General features: G+C 44.3%; 1 protein-coding gene across 1 annotated transcript in view; it reads right to left on the reverse strand.

Annotated features, from left to right (window-relative positions):
* The window catches only part of tmtc2b (transmembrane O-mannosyltransferase targeting cadherins 2b), a gene marked incomplete at both ends in the record, with an annotated part of 84743 nt that extends 72637 nt beyond the window's left edge, over window positions 1–12106 (reverse strand). Inside the window, one exon of the mRNA XM_079223237.1 lies at window positions 12024–12106. Coding sequence (XP_079079363.1) covers window positions 12024–12106 — 83 coding nt within the window. The remainder of the gene's footprint in view (window positions 1–12023) is intronic.
* Window positions 12107–20982: the final 8876 nt, after the last annotated feature.

A 20982-nucleotide genomic window follows, 5' to 3' on the forward strand; every position in this document is an offset into this window, starting at 1 on the left:
GAAGTGTCATTCTCCTCGCGGCTTCTTTTTTCCCCAAGATAACGGTTGCTTGTTTTTACAAAATAAAACATTAAGCCTCCGCATGAGGTGAAAATACTTCCAAAGGCCAACACTGTTTTGGCAGAATAACGAAGATTTGAGTGACAGCTTGTTTGAACAGTCGTGAGCCTCTTGTGTCTGAAGGGTAGGGTCTTCATCGGGGACCCCGGCAGTCACTCACACATATGAAAACAAAGCCTGCGAGGCAGCGAGGCCCGTGGATGGATTTCCCTTGAACTGCTTCCTAATTAAAACAGCCGCTGATGTTTCTACCATGTGATGGCGGAAAAATGTGTCTACTACAGGCCGGACACGATTTGGAGGAGCCGCCTGGGGGATCCGGTGTGGTTTTGAGGCCTCTTAACATCTCATCAGGTAAATGTTGTAAGACCCCAAAGCAGCCGGAGTTCACAGTCAGGACAACACGTGTTCACCGCAGAATGAAAGGGATCGGCCCCGAGGCCTTCACAGTCACACTGAAACAAACGGGGATCAGAGCTTCCATCTGATTCTAAAATTCTCAATCAATCATTCCTCCTTGCCAGCTCTGCTGTTTTCTTTCTTTCTTTTGCAAAACCTCAATCTCTCCCAGATTATACATTTATTTTTGTTAAGAGTGCCTTTAAGGAGTCTCGTTATTCTGACAGCGCTTCTCTCCAGATCTTCAAACCTCAGCGGATGGTTAAGGGAAAACAGTTGCGCACACTTTCTCCTAACCCAAACTTCCTCCTCGGATCAAAAATAAACTCCAGTCGTGTGTATCCATCTCCAGCCGTAGAGGAAGACCTCACTTGGCAAAATAGCCAGAGGGGAGAGTCGCACATGGGAAAGGTCAAAGATGAGGGGGAGACACCGCGGCCAGAGACGCTGAGGGTCAGCGCCAAAATAAACCAGCGAAATCAACCCTGCAAAGCATCATGATTCCATCAATCTGTCGCCAGCGTGATTTTATTCATAGTGACGGAGAGAGAGGGAGCGAGGGAGAAAGAGAGCGAGCGGGAGAATTGGCTCGGTCCGTGAAACACAATACAACACAAGCTGTTTTCCATCTGGAGAGATGTCAGACATGTCTGTCTCACCAAGCCATGACAAGCTGCGTTAGAACTAGTCAATTTACACCCCATTTGATTGGATTTGGTAATGCCACGTGGACGTCGCAAAACACGAAAATATATGTGGCCCGTATTTAGCGTCACTGACTAGAAATAAAAATCATTTGATTTTAACAACTCCACAGGTGTAGCTGGTGAGGAAACGCAAACGTGCGAACAGAGACAGTAGCATAAAGTCAGCACGAACAGCGGGAACTTAACCTACATATATAACTGGTTTCAAGCTGTCACAGCCCACACAGCCATTTAGCGAAAAGCCCCCTAAGGCTGAGATTACAGCTCTGGATTGGATTCAACTCTTACCCTCAGTGAAGCTACGTGATGAAAGGCTTGGCAAGGGTCACATCCAAGTGTGGTGGGCATTTTTTTTTTTTTTACTCACTTAAATGAAACTATGCGAAAACCTGGGCCAGACCGGTCGTCTGGTTGTAAATAACCTGTGGCGTCCCAGAGGGTGGCATACTGCAGGCTGTTGTGCGTTGTATTAAAACCACACACTGGGTTCCCAGGGCTCGACAGTATCAATTAGAGGCAGCTTGTGAAAAAGATGTGCTTCCTCCGTAGCTGTGGTCTGGTCAGAGGTAGGAAGTGAGGGGAGGAGGCGGATCCTACAGCTGGGACCGTTGGGGTCCACAAGATTTTAGTCTTTGCTCCGTCAGCTTGTCCACAAATAAAGACAACTGCACAACAACACAGCTGATGAGTCCCTCCCTGTTTCCTTTCCCTCTCATCATCTCTATCGATGCATCAGCTCAGAGACTTGAGAGAGCACACACAGCACCAGAATAAAGGCCACAAGGGGCACAAGCCCGGGGGGGAGCTACAGGTTAGCCACAGTGGCTAAACTGTCCAGACCACAGGCCCTTCTGTGCTGCATTTGACTCACTTACCACATTTAGGAAACACCAGATACTGTACTCATACTTAAAAACCACTTTAACCACAATAATAACACAAGTCAGAGACATTCCAACACTTGTGTTTTTAAGGATTGGACCTGAATCTGAGAGGGGAAAAGTCAGAACAGATGACATTAATAGAACATTTAGCACACTAGCTTGTATTAAGTGATGGCCCGCTATACAGCGTGACAAGTCCGAGTTAGAAGTTTCTTCCACTGGGCTCAACAGTAGCATTTGCCATGTCGCCCCAATATTGAGTTCCCGGTTAGCCATTTGGTTTGGTTGCCTCTGCTACAAAGGAAGCCACAAAATACGTTGTGTGTAACTGTCCTAAAGAAAGACAAATAGTTGTGTGGTTTTCGGATGTAATGCCCATATCAGCAGGACAGCATGAAAGAAAATCACTGTTCAAAAATCAATCCATTTCATGATGTGACAACAATATAGTTGAAGGGTTTGGCAGAAAAACTACATTGATGGAAATATCATGGTTTGGGTTAAAATGACAATGTCGCTAAGGTTAGGGGAGCTTTGCTGTCATGGTTACAATAATAAGCACATGGTTAAGGTTAAGGGGAACTTGCTGAAACAACTGTTTCTGTTGTTCTTCACGGGACGACAGTCTCAAAAGTCCTCGGTGGGGAATTTTCCAAAGAGGCGAGTGATTGCTGCTGTTGCACTGATTTAACCCAGAAGCCAGCACTATACTGTCCATAGCTAAATGAAAGAGAAACGTCCTCAAATACTGAGATGCAGCAGTGCACGACAGTGCATATGAATATGAATGCGGCAAGTCAGTTTTTCCCAAAAGATTCACAACCGTTAAATCCCCTCTCAAAAACACCAACAAGTTGTTTCAGGTTCCGTAAAAATATGTTTAACCATTCTTGATTTCATTTTTTCATGACTAAAATATGGCTTTTAATTCAAAAGCAATATAATTACTACAATCCTAAATTAAATATGGCAACCGCTCTGGCAGCTTTGGCAACGAGAAGCGGATGGCTGCTTTCCAGCTTGGCAACCTGCTCGAAAATCTTGTCAGGCCGCATTTCTCCAAGTGCATTGACCGTCGCATCATCTTTCCAGCCGTGCCACCCAAGGCTAGCAAGTTGAGCTGGCATATTCATAACACAAAGCAGCTTCTCTTAGCTCACAAACTGTGCATCCTTTGCCCTCCGTCCTCTGTCTCGCCACTTGAAAACCCCAACCGGAGCGCGTACGACCATAATGAGTTCACCCAATCGGTTCTGACGGGTTTGGTTCGCAAGTAGTTTTCTGCTCTGTCCAAACAGGGAACTCTGAGGCCTGGCTTCTTTGTCCTTCATAAACAACAGAGCAACACAACCAGGGCTTAATTCCCCTTTATTTAAGGACAAATGGCCTCCTTCATTGGGTCCAGGGAGAACAGAGGGACCACACAGCCCCCCTTCTTCTCACAATGGACAAAGGCATTGCCCCTGAACTGGCCAACTTGAGTCATAACCTTACTGAAACGAGCCATTGCTCCTTGTCAGAGAATAAGGCCACCGAGATGGAAAAGCCCGGTGAAGAAGGGTAGTCTTCTCCTCTTCCTCTCCGAAAAGGGTGGACTCTAGCATCCCTGTTGGATATGGGGGACAGGGGAGTTCTTGTCTCTAATGGCTTGGGGTTCTCTGCTTACACGTCGTGCCCCCTCTCATCCACAGTCCTGTTAATCCCATTAATATGAAGAGGGCCAAGAGCCTGAGAGTGGCCACGGCTTAGGAGCCATCAGCCAGCATTAGCCCTCGAAATCCAAACCCTTGTCTAGACCCATTAAGAATTTAGCCTGGCAGAGTCAAATCATTTGAGACCCACGTCTAATGATGGGAGCATAGCAGCAAGCATTTACCCATCGCCGCACACGATCAAAACATTGTTTTCTCACACCAGATGCATCATGTTACTTGATTATAAATCCCACTAATCTCACTCGGTTGGTCTAACGGGACATTTGATCCATCATTTTAACGCCTTCCTCACATGATTGAGTAGCTGTGTTGAGCGTCTGCCATGCAATACTGACCACGTGAGGGATTTTCTTATTAGATCATTCGGTCCGGTATCAAACATCATTCCCATTTTAAGGCGATTATAATTCTGTCTGTCTGTCTGTCTGTCTGTCTGTGGGCATCACTGTATGTGTGTGTGCTGCTATAACCACATGATGTATTAGAAGAGATAATCTGCTGGCTTTTAATTAAATGGTCAGGCAAGCAGCGCTGAGAATACCAAATAGGACTAAGGTCAACGTCTTGTGCAGCACAGCGAAGACAATCTAACGCTTCTATCCACCACCAGGCAGCTAACCCCACATCTACATATGGCTTCATTTCTCATCACACCACATACCAGTCGGGTGATTATAAAGCATTAGAGCCTGATTAATGCAGCTTTGAAGCAGCTTGCCTTGGCCAGGCTGGAGCACAGCGAGGGGCTTTCATAAAACCACAGCCATGGTGAGCAGCTCTCCACCCCACAGCGAGAACAGCGACCTGTGCAGCGAAGTATCACAAGTGACAATCAGCTGGAGCAGCCGAGTGATGCAGCACATATTCAGTTACATCAACTGCAGATAGCGGTTTGCTCCAGTAATCAAAAGGTAGTTCAGCTCCACATCAGACCATCACAGGTATTTAAGACTCAGGTATGTATCAAGTTTCCAGGGAGTCTAGAAATCATCTGGATCTGGAGGTTATGGGTGTCCGGTGGTGTGTTCACCGACGTAAAGTCTCATTCAGGATTACTGTGACGAAGTGGAACACTTGAACTTGGCTTTGTGGTGCTACCATGTACTTTAACATGCTTCTGTTCGCACGAGTAAATAAACCACATCAGTCATTCTCAAAGACTGGTGGATGCCGACTCCCAGGAGATTTTTATTGGGGTCACCAAGTTCATTTGCAGATTTTGCAAAACCTTTGAGCCACATAATAACTGATAACCGTAGCATACGTATAACATTTAATCTAAGATGACAGGCTAATGTACATTGTTTGTTTAACTGATGGGAGGATAACAATGAGGGCCGCCTACATGCACTCATTCATAACATATGTAACACCGGCATACAGGTATGTGTTCAATCACACATGCATAAACAAAGTTTTGATTTCTCAAAAATATTGCTCTTTGGAAATGCTTGTTTATCTATTCAAGATAATATGAGGTGGTGTGGAAATTGCATTAAAAATGATCAGGTATTTGCATTTACCAATACAAATTCACTCTTCTCACGATGTATAGATGAGGCCTATTGAACTTGGAATTGAATCCTGAATAAAACATTTTGCAGATTTGTTGCCTTTTGTTTTGCTGCCTGATAGCTGTTAATTGGCTCATTATTGTAGCCTACCATATTCATTGTTTACTTAAACACAACATAAACAAAAATATTACATTTATTTATCTTTTCAATTCTGACCAAATGGGGGCACTTTATAGTTAGCAGGTATTGTGAATATCATTAGTTCTGCTGGTATTATATAAACCAACTTGTTGGCAAAGGTCAATTTTTTACCTGACACTGACACGGGAGGAAAAGTCAAAGTAAGTAGTATTCATCCTATGGGGACCATGAACGTCTGTACAAAGCTGAAAGGAAATCCATCAAAGAGTTGGTGAGTTATTTCAGTCTGGACCAAACTGCTGGACTGACCCACTGAAACTGCCGTGGAGCCATGCTGCGATTGAGGCTAATAACCTTGTTAGTGTAAAAGTGTTTCACCAAGCAACCGTGATAATAAAGATTATAATTGTTGTACTCGGTGTAGCTTCAGTGCTCTTTGGTGTCTGGAATCTATTCCAGTTCTAGAGACAGTATTAAGCCGACGCATCAGGAGCACCTGCTTTGTGTCCATTACTATGAGATCGTCTCATTCAAACATATCTTCAGCGTTTCTGTACAGCAGTTATAAATTTGCCAAGATATTGGCCGAGCTGACTTATAAAAAAGTGATACAAAATATTGCAAGCGTTGCAAACCAACCTTGTTTCTCAGACACATGTGAAAAAAAGACATTTCAAGCCGTGACATGGAGAGAGGTGCAGGTAGGAGAATGTCCCACCCGCCTGTCCTCGGCTCACAGTGTTCTGCTCTGGGTCCGCAGCAGCCCGAGGAGCTCATTTGACTGTTTTGACAGTCGCAGAGAAACCTGTGGCGACCCAGAATGGAAAGGTAGGGAAAAGGAAGTCCACAGTCAGGCAACAGGATTTCAGTGTGCTGCTGCTATGTGTGCGTTTCCACACACTTTTTACATGTTAGGAAGTGCACCAATAAAACACTTTCTCAAATTTAAGTGCTTTTGCACATTTTCCAAATATGTAGGTATTTCAGATTTTCCCCTTTTTACACACACCACGGGGAACGCAGTGCAGAAAAAAGGCCAGCATTTTTGTGAACTTTAAGAAGAAAAAATTGAATAACCAAGATACAGTATAATGAAGCCCTATTCTGGGTCTGATGACAGTAAGGGGGGGAAAGGAGCATCATATCTAGTCAGCTGTTTCCTATTGACCTAAATATGAACTCGCTCACACGACTCAGATGCTTAAGTAATTCTGTAGGGTTTTGTGGGTAAGGGAAGCAACTCACAAACATATGAGAACCCCTCATTAATGGTATTTTTAGAAATGAAATTCTGCCAGGATAGTTTATCTTTCAATGTTGGCAAGGGTGAAAATAACAATTTCTACCCTCATCGGCTATCTGTTGGCGAATGAGAGCTGAGGAAAAAGAAGATCCGATCTATCTGTGGTTAGACACTGAGCTGGTCTTTCCGGGCTGCTGTAGCTCAAGTAAAGACGGCCACAGCCATTTTAAGAGATGAATGCCTTTCTTGTGAATGATTAGATGGCAGAAGATCGGTTATTGTTTTTGTGATTTTGAATCATCTTGAGAGAGAAAATTAAAAAGGTTGAAAAGAATTAAAAGGACTGTTTTCCTCTACACGTGTGCCGACGCAACAACAACCAACGGCGTGTGAACCGTCTCAAGTTGGCGTTTGGTCGTTGAGCTTAATCTGTAAACGCTGGTCAGAAACCCAAAACACCGTCTTCCCCCTCATCTGTTAAAATCTATCAGAGAAAGTGTGCGGGCCAAGAAGATTGGGCAGGATGCCTCCCACACGTCTCCTTCCTCTCCTGCCAAACAGCTCGTACTCCCTGGTGATTTGAGGGAGGAAATGCAGGAACATCAAAGTTTCCTCCTCCGGACAACAAACTCATTGCGCTTTAAAAAGAAAATAGCAACTACCACCACACTGGTCATCAGTCATTTCCATAATTTATAGGGGTACTTTTATTCGATATTTGATATTACATTAACCTGCAGACCCTGGATTAAATTCGCCACACAAGCACGCAAGTTAAAGTATCACCTCATTAGCTGGGAAGGCGAACCTTTTATCAAACAGTTTACACATCCAGCAGATACGGAGCGACATTAGCATTCTTTTGGGGTCGTACTTTTGGCCGTTTGATGCAGGGAAGGGAGTGTACAGTGGGTACATAGAGCTTTTTCACTGAAAACAGGGAGGGCGGTGAGAGTGAACCACGCTGGTCATAAAACAAATTCTCCGTGGGTTCTTCTATGTCTACTATGTGACCTCTTTCATTCTACTCATTGCCATTTGACTCGGTGGCCCTAAAAATATTCATTATAGCCAACATATGTCTGCATGTGCTTTTGTCGGGAGGCCCTCTCCTCTGGCTCTCTCAACGTGCTGTCTGTGTCATTGGGCACTTTGATGTCTCCATCCTGGCAAGTACAAGCAAACGCAATGTCCTCCAATTGAATCCGTTTCAAACCTTCCCCTTCAAACTGCAGAACGGAGAAAAACCCTAAACTGCTTACCAAACGGGACCATCTGGAGGCAGTCGTTGGATGAAGGGAGCTGGAGGACTAAAAGGCTTTGAGAGAGAGAGGGAGAGAGAGAGAAGCTACATCTACCAAACCATGTCGTGAGTCCCTCTCTGCAGGCAGGACGGTAATTACAGGGAGCAGACAGAGAGAGCCTGACTGGGGGGAAAAAACCAGCGGAGATACTCTAACTGCCGGGTTGCCGCCCTTGGGCCCTCAACATAACCGCAGACAGCCCATCCTACAGTACAGGCCACGAGAGAAGGGTTCCAGATCAGTGCACTGACACACAGTGCCAAGGAGGCGGCGGCCATCAGGGGCACAGACGGCGGGATAGTCCTCGTCAGGCCAGGATGGGACCACACGGAGCCTGATGAAGATTATTTTATTGTCATTCGACAATAAGGTCTAAGTATCCGGCCTACTTTTGTTAAAGTGTGTGATTCTTTGAGGAGACTGCTATGATAGAAAATTGAGTAAATTGAAGAAAAAAAAACCGCAGAAATAAATTAATAAAGATTTCCTACTTGTTTTTTTTCTTTCCGTAACCCGGTTGGTAGATCATTAAAGCAACATGAGTCACTTCCTAGAGCTCTGTGTGGCTTCTTTGCCGCCATCGAGTCGAAGCTCTCATCAAACCGCATCAGCCTGAAGCGTTCGGTTTTGCCCCCCAATCCCGACTCCTCTAAATAAAGCACCCGGGGCACGGAGCCTTCTCACCAACTGCCTGAGCGTTATAAATCACCGCCCACGGCCCGGGGAGGCTGCGTCCTTCGGCGTGACTTTCGCAACCTTCACACACATCCTCACACGGTCGAACCTTAAGACATCACACCGGGGCAGAAAAACCAGGCGGGCACAGTTCATCACATCCGTCAAGCTCCTGACGTGTGTGTGTGTGTGTGTGTGTGTGTGTGTGTGTGTGTGTGTAGGCTGAAGTATACCTTGAAAACAGCTCAATGTGTTCTGCTGCTAAATGGAAGAAAAAAAAGTGGCCACCTTTCCTTTTTGGGCTCCACTACTCGTGTGTTCGCCTCGGTTGACCTGAGGCACAGAAGCTAAATCACTCGGAAATGTTAAAAAAAGGGCCACGACATAAATTTCGCCACCTACAATCAAGCCAATAACGGCCCGATGCCATCGCCGGTTCTTGCTGTTGAGGGTTTTCTAGTGTGCGAGGCTCGCGGCCAAACACACAATATTGCACCAGTATTTCTCCACTGACATTTATCTGGGCTCTCCCATTCCTTCACTCAGCCTAACTGTAGATTATATAGCAGCTGAGATATGAACCACATGACGTATGATTCCCATTTTCCAGAGCAGGTGTCAAAGCTGTGTATGAGTTAATGAGGAGTGTGTGCCTGGGAGATTGGCTTCTCTTTCAGGCTGTGCTTTTTATCCAGGGAGAGATTGTGACTGGCTGCAGGGTCAAGAAACTGTCATGTGTGAGATTTTCTTTTCTCTCCAGCTTGGAGGATACTTCTTGTACCTCGTGTAAACTTTATTTCCCTCTAACGGTGACCTCCTCCTGGCCTTGGTTACGGTGTGTGGAATGCATAAAGTTTGCTCAGATTAATGTGGACACAGCCAAGGCCGTGATAAGAAGTATGTGACGGAGAACACACAGTGCTCCTTCTAGTTTTTATATATTTTTCAAACCCTCCTTTCACCATGAGAGGAATACATAAAGAGAGCGCAGCATTGCGCCGCCATACAAGACGACCAGCCGATCGATGGCAAATCCTCAGGTGTCTTTTCTGGGGCTCTGGAGCTCTTAGCCGTTTTACACCCACACACCCCCACACACACACACACACACACACACACACACACACACACACACACACACACACACACACACACACACACACACACACCCACACACACACACACACACACAAACACACACAAACACACACATATACGCACATATACACACACATCACAATGTTGGACCCCAACTTTGAATCGCTCGCTGAGTCAATGCATTGGTTTCACTGCCAGGAGCAAGAAAAGTAGTCCAATCTGTCTTCTCACAGTGAGGAATCAATGTTGCACTGTGGCAAAAATATCCATATTTAATAATACTTCTGCGGCTATTTATCATGTACATTCAGACGGAGCGTTTACTTTTACTTTTCAAAAAAGCACACCAGAGAAAACCTCAACAATCGATCTTCACGGTGGAGCTATAGAGGCCTGACATTCTGTAATACTGATGTCCTTTGAAAAACATTATCTGAGTGATCCATAAATTACCGTCACAGACTCACAGTTCAAATAAATCCTGCCTCCGAGCTGTTTGGGTAATGGCGAGCTCGCCGTTGGATTTATCGTCTTTCACACACGCATTCAGTATTCTCCATAATGGCAGCTTCTTTACCATCACCGAGCCACATTGTAGTTTTAGTTCTACAGGAGCGCAGCATGAGCAAGTTAGATCAGTCGGTGTGTCCAGGGCTGCAATATTTATATCGCTGTTGCAACCTCCCTCCCTCCCAGTGGAGCCCAAGGGGACAGGAGACGGCTGCTAATTGCGAGCCTGAACCAAACGCATGGTGTTAAAAAAAAAAACACAGATGATGCTGGATGAGAGACGGGCCCGCAATGAAAAACATGCTGGAGACAGAACGCATCAGAGGGCCTGGATTGGAGGACTCGTCTGCAGTAACTCGGGAGGGCCAAAAAAAAGACTCAAACGGTAATAAATAACTGTTTGAACGACTCTTCACTGAATAATCAGGGTGAGGCCTTCTGTCCTGCGTTAAAGCTTCAGCAGCAGCAGCGGTAGGTATAGCCTCTCACCCCGGCACAGCACGGCCGCTCCCCTGACAGGTTTATGGACACAGAACACTATCTCTCTTGCACAAGAGCTGCCTGCCACACCTGACCATGACACAAAGTCCACACAGCAACTTTACCACGAGGAAAAGCAAAGAAAAAGGCCTTTGGGGCCTGTGTTGGGCAGGAAGTGTTCTATGTACAGAGCCGTAAAGGCACCGGCATTTGATGTGTAGGGTGTTAATGTGGTGTTAGTTCACTTATGTGTATCCTCTGGGTGCACTTTTAAAGGCTGCACCTGTTATACATACACAAGCCGTGGGGAGGAGGGAGGCGAGGCACATGTAGAAGAATATTAACTGCACCATGTTCTATATTGAGAGTATGAGGTCTACTTCCCTCCTAATGTATACAGTGAGCTTGAATGCAAGCTCACTGTAAGGCGACGTGTGAAACGACAGCAAAGATGCAGCGGCGATGCCTCTGACCTACATGAAAGCGCGGCTGGCGCATAAGTGAGCCCGAGGCGCTGACAACCACCCAGCCATCAAATATCAAACGGCCGGCTGTGAGTAATGCATTACTCCATATTAGAGCAGCGACTGAACCCCAGCGCCGCGCTCGCCTCATCACTCCGATGGTTCCAAGTGCAGGGTGACATCTCGGCTCCCTATTTTTAGGTACATTAATAATAAATCAACAACAACAAAAGTTTCAGTATGGCTGCACAATCGGATCTGTTTCAGGAAGAGAGGGACTTCTGCTGTGGGGTGGAGGGTGAGGAGGCCCATCCTCTCAAGACTTAGTGCAAAGTGTTGCAGCCTCCACAGTCTGAACTTGCTCCTGAGGCATCCGAGCACACTGGGATTCCCCCATCCGTGCTCATCCTGCACAGTGGTCCCAGGAAGATAACTGAGAGAATGCTGCCGGAATATTATGACAGGGGTGTGGAAATACTGTATGATCATGATCCGTGTTTAAAATTTAAAAAAGTGTCTATAGGAATGTTACAGAGATGTCAAAGTTTCCTACACACTGCATAGCTACTATATGGGTGAGGATAACCAGCACACTCCACTCTATTGATAGATTGATACTTTTCCTGAGGGCAGACTGCTTGAGTGAAGAGAAAAGCTTCACACGAGTCTGCTGCTGCTGCTGCTGCAGTGCAATCGCCTCCTGCTCATTCAGAGTTATTTCAACATGATGAATGAAGCCCCTTTATTCCTACTCAATTGATCAGAAAAAGGTACCCGGCGAGAGGACAGCGGCGGAGACCGTGACGTCATTCATTCACCCCTGTACCTGTCATCGTAGCAGAAATCGGCGTCCAGAGTGTTGACATACAGGACCAGAGCCACGGCGCCGCACAGCAATTCTGCAAACATCTCTCTGCCTCGCAACACACGCGGGAAGAAGATGAAGAAAGAAGAAGAAAAAAAGAAAAACAGGACAAAAATAAAAGAAGACAAAAGATGCAAAAGCGAGACAGAGAGGAGCAGCGAAGCCCGGTCTCTATTCCCCTCTCAGTCCCCCGTCTTTGTCAGGATGTCTCAGCGAAAACAAGTCCGTCTCTCTGCCGCCCCCCCACCCCCCCATCATCATCCTCCTCCTCGGGTGAAGTGCACAAAGTGGCTAATCCATAGGTCGCGTTCTCTCTAACCCATGTTCGGGTCCGAGCTGGAGAGGCGTTCAGGTCCTGCTGGGAGTTCTGCGTGCAGATACAAGCCGAGCGGCGTCTCTCGGTGACTCGGCGGCAGCGTTTCCCCGCGCGCCTTCCCGACTCACAGGAGGACCGGCGCTCTGATGCTTGGACGGCCGAGTCGCTGCTGGACGAACCGAGACGCGCTCAAGCCGGCCGCCATAGCGTCTACGACTTCCGGTTGAGCCTTCAAAACAAAGCTCCCCGGTTAAAGTTACAATTTACGTGCATTTATCATAGAGCGTATAATAAATACGATAAAATAAGATATTATTTTGTTATTCCCGCAGTAGGGACGTTGCAGGATTACAGAAGCAGACAGGTAAAGTGACACGTGTCTCGTGTTTTATTTTATTTGACTATGTACATAGTAAAATTAAACAAAACAGTCGTATAAATAAACAGTAAAACAGTAATAAAAGTAAAACAATCAATACAAATAAGTAAATTAGTGCATATGGGAAGTGATACACGAGGAAGGGTTCTGCTAACTGGAGGCTTTAACGGGGAATAACATGGAGTTTGTCTTTTTTACACACAAAAGAGAAGAATAAAGAGAGTGGCCCATGACTGCATATCTATTTCAGTTACTTATGACTGGATGTATTCGTGCTATTTGTACCTGAATGCATCACGATGCTGCCCAATTTCAAACAGCCAATCATCCATGTCGGCATTATCTCATCGCTGACACGTGTCATGTGGTTGTATTCTCACCAAAGACAGCAATTGTCAAAAGTGCATTAAATTAAAGATTATTCATGTATGAGTTTATTTATATTATATTTTCTACACAGATGTGTTGTCCTAGTACTGGTCTCTTACTCCACGGTCGATCGCCTGCCTTAATGCTGAGATAAATCTGGTTCACTTCCGCTCCTGCTCGTCGTGTCTCTGGTAAATTGATGCAGGCGTTATCCAAACGCATGTGGTTGGGAGTTCTCGAGCGCATGCGCACTGCCCCTGCTCCGGAGACGGGGATAAATCACACGACATGATGCCGAGACCCGTTGGTAAGGGTCATTTACTACCACTAACAGTAGTCCATAATGTAAAGGTGGTCCTAAGAGTGACGTCCTGGGACATTTGTGAGTTATTCACGTGGTTACCACGGATTCTCAGAGTGTAATCATGAATATTCATTTTTCATTTGATTATTATTTTATTTCCTATAGTTTACAACCTTAATTAATGCAATAGTGTCTCCATCAGAGGTGTCACCCTTGGATTAAAATATAATTTAGTATGCACCCTCTTGCTCTCGTTAAGATAATTATCATATTATTTGTATTGCCCGATGTGAATTAGAAAAACACTGAGGTTATGTAAAATACAACAGCATTGCTATACATATCAAGTGTGGTGTGAATTATTTGAGTAAATCCAACAATGTGTATTCGAATACTGATCTTGCGACAATAAACTAAACATACACAAAGTAGCAAAAGAATGAAAAGAACATTGTATGTGCTTCGGCTTCTGTAAAAAGGTGAAATTATCTCAATTGTTTATAGTCTGTTTTTATTTATTTTTAAATTCGTAATTCAAATCATCATTAGGTTTTTTGTTGGACTTCTGTCAGTGCACTCGATCAAAAAGACTGGTTGTCTGATTAAGTCATAATGGAAGAAAAAAACATTCCCTTTGGTTGATGTGAAGAATATGTGACATGTTTATCACACTGGCTACTAAACGTCTTGTCAATGTCATTCCAGTAATTGCTTTGTATTGCTTTAGGTGTGAGCAGACTTAAATTGAGTGTGACCAGGAGAGGGCTCAAAGTGCATCACATTGACGTAATACAGTATCTATATAAAAAACTATGATTATCTCATTGTTCCAAAATGACCCATTTAAAACACTGATGGAGTAAAATAACACAAGTGAAAGCTCATTTGCGTGATGCGTAGCTTCAATGTCTGGCAAGGAGGTCTATTATACTTGTGTAGATTGGATCTTGTTTCATCAATTTCAGCATGACACCCTGTTTTGATTTCCAAAAGCAATATATGGCATATTAAAATCAAAGTCTTCCACTGTTCCCGAAATGGTCTTGGACTCGCTTCCATGTCGCATGTAGAGAGGCAAGAGACCAGCAGCATTGAAAAGAGGAAAAAAAGAATAATTGTAAAAGTGCTCCACAGACAAAGCATGTAGCCATGGCCCACTGCATATTGATTCAGAGTTGTTTCAATAGCCCGACCCCATCTGTCGGAGCCGACCTCAATGCAGCCTTTCACGGGACAGCAGCAGGACACTCCGATGTAACGCATTTCAGGAATTAATTAGACTGATCAGAGCGACCGGCACAAGGTTTTTGCTTCTGGTCTACAATTCATGACGACTGATTAGATATCCAAACATGAATGACCCAAAGCATGTCTCACTGATGTACGCTGCAAAAGGAAGTTTTAATTGCTTGTGCTTTATTATCTACCACAGGCCGAGGTGGAAGGTAACTACGTGCATTTACTTCAATACTGCACCCAAGTAAGATTTAAAGGGACGTGTACTTTGCTTGAGTATCTTTACTTTTACTCCACTTAAAAACATCCAATGGTTCCATCTGATCATTTCTAAGAATGCTATTTTTGTACATTTAATACAACAAACAATTCATTGAGTAATACATCCATTTTAGTGTTTTACTTAATCAAACATGAACATAATCAATAATGAAAATAAGTGTTTGCAGCCCAATATTTTAGACCACACAATAAAACCTTAAAACATATCAGTTGTGGAGGAAGTATTCATATTTTACTTAAAAAATACCACATGCACCTGTATTGAAAATTGTACTCAAGTAAAAGTATGTTATGTATAATTAGAACAATGTATTTGAAGTGTAGAAAGTAGTACTGAATACCAACATGGCTTTTGTCACTGTAATATTTTTACATATGATCTCATTAGATTGTTCTTACTGATGCATTTGAAAAGATACAAACAGTCGAAAAAAAAGTCAGATTCATTCCAGTCCATCCGGACATTTGAGAAGCTGGAACCATGAAATGTTGAATGAAAAATAAATTAAACTCAATCAACAAACTGATTAATCAGCTAATCTTTCAAAAAATACCATATGATCATCATGTTCAGTAACAACAGCCGTCAAATAAATGGAGTGAAGTAAAGTAGAATATTTCTGAACTGTGGGAGACAAAGTGTCAATAAGCAGAAAGTGCAAAGTACTTCCTGTTAAAATGTGGTGCACCTTAACCAACTACAACATTAAAATGCTGCTTTCATTTTGAGGCATTTGCAAAAATAATCCAATATCATATATATTATAATCATGCCCCCTTGTTAATCATACTTTTACTTATAATAGGGTATTCTTAAACTGTAATATACTGTATATCATATTTACATTGTGTGATTGATACTTTTACTTAGATACACAATCTGTGTACTCTACTTTCTACTACATCCTACTAAAGTATTGTTAAAAATATTTATATTGGAGCTTCCGGGTGTGGGAATCATGGTGACTACTTTATGAGGATAAGTTCTCTGCTTCGCACATGTAAAGTGTGCACCGAAGTGAAAACACGTGTGTGTGTGTGTGTGTGTGTGTGTGTGTGTGTGTGTGTGTGTGTGTGTGTGTGTGTGAGGAGGGGGCTTCAGCCTGATGTGTGTCACAGAGGAAGACCTCCCTGAATGTCTTTGGATCCTGGACGGTTTGAAAGAATTACAGGGACACTGCTCTGGCTGTTAGATAATTACAGGTTCAGACCCGCGTCTGAGGGCCAAATCACTTCTGCATGGGTAAAAAAAAAAAAAAAAACGAAGAAGAAACGTGAGTGCGGTAAAACAGAAAGTGATGCTTTACGCAGACTCTCTTAAGTACGGCTTCGCACGAAGCCACGAGGCTTAATCGGCTTTGTGGGTGTTTTGGAGGGACCGACATTCAGCAGAATATCAGGCAAGATGTGATGTGTGATCTGATTCCGGTGACACGTCTGCTTTTCAACCTGCCGGCTAGGCTGCAAAAGAGACAATTCAGCAATCAGGGAAAACACCAGACCGTTAGTTTGAGGCTCCGAATATTCATCTCGACGCAGCTTACTCAGCAGTAAAACCATCATCAATCAGTAAATTACTTTGCACTTTGGAGTTGATGGCGCAGTCGGAGAAAATGTAGCGCTGACGGTGGAAGAAGTGGCCGTCAAACAGGATACTGTCACGGCGTTTCCATTAATATCATTACTCTCTTTTTATTAGAGCGTAAGCCAGTCTATCCGTGTGGCAGGTCCATTAACTGTGACGGGACCAGAGGAGCAGGAGGCTTGAATGACTTCTGCTGTTGAGAAAAAGGAGATTCAAACTCCCTCGTGGTGGGATGTTAGAAAGACTATAGCTTGGACCTGGTCCCTCTAAATATATATGGAGATAACACCGTCCACTCTCACACAGACACCCTCCCACACCTCAGTGTGCGCTGGTGCGTTGAGAACAACATCTCCAATTTAAAAAGTAATTAGATTGTGAACAAAGAATCAACTGTATTATCGAAGCACCCAACTGCAGCTCACTATTATCTAGAGCTGCCCACCAATCCATTCTTATGGTGCGTTCACACCAAAAGAGTTGTGAATTATTTGTGCGAGTGGTTTACATGTAAAGTCAATGCACAGACACGAATGGAGGCGAAAAAGCGTTGCAAAAAATTAACTTTTTCGTGAAAAATTCACCCGACACTGAGTTACTGAATCAAACTGCTGGTCCACTGAAGTAGCGCTGGAAGCGGCTTCATTCAGACACTCGTCCTGGAGGAGTCGGAGCTGTGTGCGACTACGGATAATATTATGAACCCAGACACGGGGCCGTTTGATGTTCCCAAGTTTGTGGGACTTCCACAACACGTATAAAGCGGAACTGGTGGTTATTTCAATGGTGAATGGCGGAAAAAGAAACTGTTTTCACGGAGTTAAGCCACGGAAAAGCCCCGCCCCCTTTCCGCCGCGAAAAAGCAAACGACGCGAATTAACCACATAAAGTCGGAGCAGGTAAACTCAGGCGGAAAAGTTTTCGGTTTGAACGCAGCATTAGTCAACACTTTTGACTTTTGCCAACTTATCCATTTGTCGATCTGAACTTCTCCACAAAAAAAAAAAAAAAATCACACAGATGCAACACCTTGAATCTTGTGTTGATAGGATTCTTTGAAAATAAGTTATTCAGCATGAAAATAAGCGAATAATCAACAATAGGAAGGCAAAACAACTGATTAGTCGATTGATAGACGAAGAGGTGGCAGCCGTACTATTAGGTTGTCTAAATCGGTGGTACATATATATACACCACCTTTTTAGCAGTGATCATCACAGCCTGCGTCCTGCTTTGAGCCCTGACGCCCCCTGCAGCGGCAGCCCCTCTGCTGTCTAAGCAGAGAGGGAAAGTCTTGATCTCTGGCGTGGAAGGGAACCAACCCTGTCTCTTCGATTTTAAGTTATAACTTCTGAGGCGGATTCTTGTTATTCGCCCCCAAATTAAAGCAAGCTGGAGCGGCTAAGCCACGGATGTCTGACTTTGATTTTTTTTAACCTTATTTTACCCACACATCACCCGCCACCTCAACTGATAAGTAGGAGAGAATTCAGTATGCATTTGCACCGTTAACCAACCACATGCAAAAGGGAAGCTCCGAAGGATCATTGGACACATTTCACAGCAGCAGAAATGGTGAAGATGTAATAGGAAGAGGGAAGAGGGAAGAGGGGGATTATTTAAGGCACAAAGACAGAAAGGAAAGAGAACAATAAAAACTGCCTGCAAGAACAGAAAACCAACCAATCATCCACAAACTAAAGAGTTTCCATGGTGCGTTTCAACGGGTCGTATGAAAGCTGTTATATTAAATGTCCTCTTTAATTTTTGTTATCATTAGCAACAAAAGTCTCAGTTACGTCCAACTCTTTTTTGATTAAACAGGAAAGTCTCCACAGGATGAAAATGCCAACATAGCAGCAGCCTTGCTATAAATGACAACAATAGATCTTCGAGTGAAGTTAAGCGGCGGCCAAGAACTCCCATCTGTTTATGCCATACAGACATAGGCATTGTCAGAGGAATGCTGTGGTTTTTTTCTTCTTCTTCTTCAGAATGCCATTTCCCCCCTGTTAAATCAAGGAAAGGGGATAAGTGCAACTGATCAGGACATCACTGCGGCGCTGGCATGCTTCCCACAAGTGTACGGACATCTCTGCCAGCCCATACGTGTCCTGCCAGCCGCACGCCGCCCGTGTCCTTTTCAGCTCGGTCACAGGCACAGGAGCACCCATAGTCATCTGCATAATGAAATTACCCGGAGCAAGGTCTTTCCACGGATGAATCAAGCGCCCCCACTCCAGAGACAATCGCTGAAACCTCTGTTGTTCCTAACCTCTGCCTCTATAACCCACACCCGCAACTGGCTGGTTCCAAACTGCACTGCACATTAGATCCGTTGTGTGACCTTTAAAAACAACTGAAAGGACACTTTTTTCAGACATAGGATGTCTATCTGACTGCTTTTCTGTTGGGCAAAATGACCCTCTGCTGCAATGAGTTGAGTTTTTTCTTCAACACATCCGGCAGATATTGGATGCAGTCAAACACGAGGCTTTTCTTGGAAGCAGACTTCCCATCTTATACTCTAAGAGTCAATAATGTGCCTCGCTGTGTAAAAAAGGGAAATAAAACAGATAGATTGTTAAACTATAGGCAATAAAGGAATATTAAGTAGTGCACAAAACGAGAGTAGTTGATGATTATCTGTAAAAACTTGATATTTAGCAATAACCTGCAACATAACAGATAATTTTAATGAGACCCAAAGGGACAGCGCATCTCTCTCCTAAACACCATGAATATGTTCAATGAGAGGATGTTTACTGCCACTTTAATGAACACTCGCTGAGTCGGTACCTGCAACATGAGCAGGCTGTGATTCCCAGAGCTGGAGCTGTGTGAGTGTGTGTTTAAAAACAACTGGGATACGCTGCGGTGTGTGCCAGAAAGACAGGTTGTGTGCGTCTGTTTTGGACACACACACTCGCATACACATAAACCTGTGCGCGTGTTTATACATCCATCCCAGTCGTTTTTGATGTGCAACATTTGGTGAGCCTGTGTGATGAGAACCGCAGCTGATCTGGAGTTAATGTGTTCTGCAGAGGATTGGAGAGGAGGGCCGAGTCCAGAGGTCCTTTAAACGTCAGCTCAGGTCTCCTCCGCCTGCTCCTCTCTCCCGCCTAAGTGCACAACTACAAATAAAGGTCTCGTCGATGCTCAGGAATTGTGTATTTTTTGATGTCATGTCTCGAGACAGAGTTAGACAGAATTACATGGTCGCCGGTCATGAGTCTCTTGGCTCGGCTGCAGTTTGGCAGATGTTTGAAGGAGCGGTATTTTCTGAAGATGACATAGATAGACATCCAGAGGAAGGAAATGAGGGAACATGTTCATGAATTACCAGTTACTAAAAGTACCACCAAGGGAAAAACAACACACACACACACACAGCTTTTTTAATCATTGTCTTACGACATACATTTACACATTTGGACTTGTCATAGCAGCAAAAGCGCAGGTGTTACTAATTGACGACGTCTCCCAGTCAGTAATGACAGTGAGAGTGAGCGAGCGTGCGCAACACCAGCACTCTGATGCTGCGTTCACACCAAACGCGTTGCGAATATTACTCGCGCCTGAAAGGGGGCGTGGCTTATCTTTGTGGCTTATCTCCGTAAAAACAGTTACCGTTTCCGCCATTCACCATGGAAATAACCACTAGTTCTGCTTTATACTTGTTGTTTAAATTCCACATATGTCGGAGTCTGGGTTCATAATAATTTCCGTAGTCCCACAACAGCGTCTGAGTGACGGTCGCTACCAGCGCTACTTCAGGCGGACCAGCAGCGGAAAATTTCAACTGGCGCACATTCACTAAGTTCGGAGGAGGTGTAGTCAGTCAGATTAAGTGAAAACACCTGTGTGGTTTTATAAAAGCTTTACGGGGTTTTATAGCGTCTTTCAGCTCTTTGTTTTTTTTATTTTCTGACCCTCAACTTGGTGGTTTTGGTTAACTCTCACTGCTCTCACAGTGTTCTTTTTCACCCACAGATGTTTTCAATGAAAAAAAACCCTCTAAAATCCCAATGTACACTATCAGCTCAACACCGGGGAGCAGACAGACACAGTTGGGATCTAGCTGGTGAACATAGTAGAGAGTTTAGCAGCTAAAGAGACAGGTATTTCCCTCAGGACTTGGTGGAGACCAAAAACTGAGCAAAATTGAGAGACCAGAAACACTACTTGTGCTAAAGTTGAGTCTGGAGAAGTTTGTGGTCAATTTCTTTCCAGGACCCCAAGACAAGGCTATTGCAGGTTGAGGTATTCTATAGAGTCACATAGTCATTCAGTGGCACCACACCTCCGGCCAGCGAATGTTACTTTAGAAATCCAACTTTATGATCAACAACTCTCCAATGTTCTGTTCAAATCCATTCAACGTGATAGACTGGGTCTTGCCTGAAGAGCAGTAAGACCATGTTAAACTAGTGAACGAGTTAATAT

The sequence above is a fragment of the Taurulus bubalis genome (genome assembly GCF_910589615.1).
Source record: "Taurulus bubalis genome assembly, chromosome: 9".
NCBI classification, from domain to species: Eukaryota; Metazoa; Chordata; class Actinopteri; order Perciformes; family Cottidae; genus Taurulus; species Taurulus bubalis.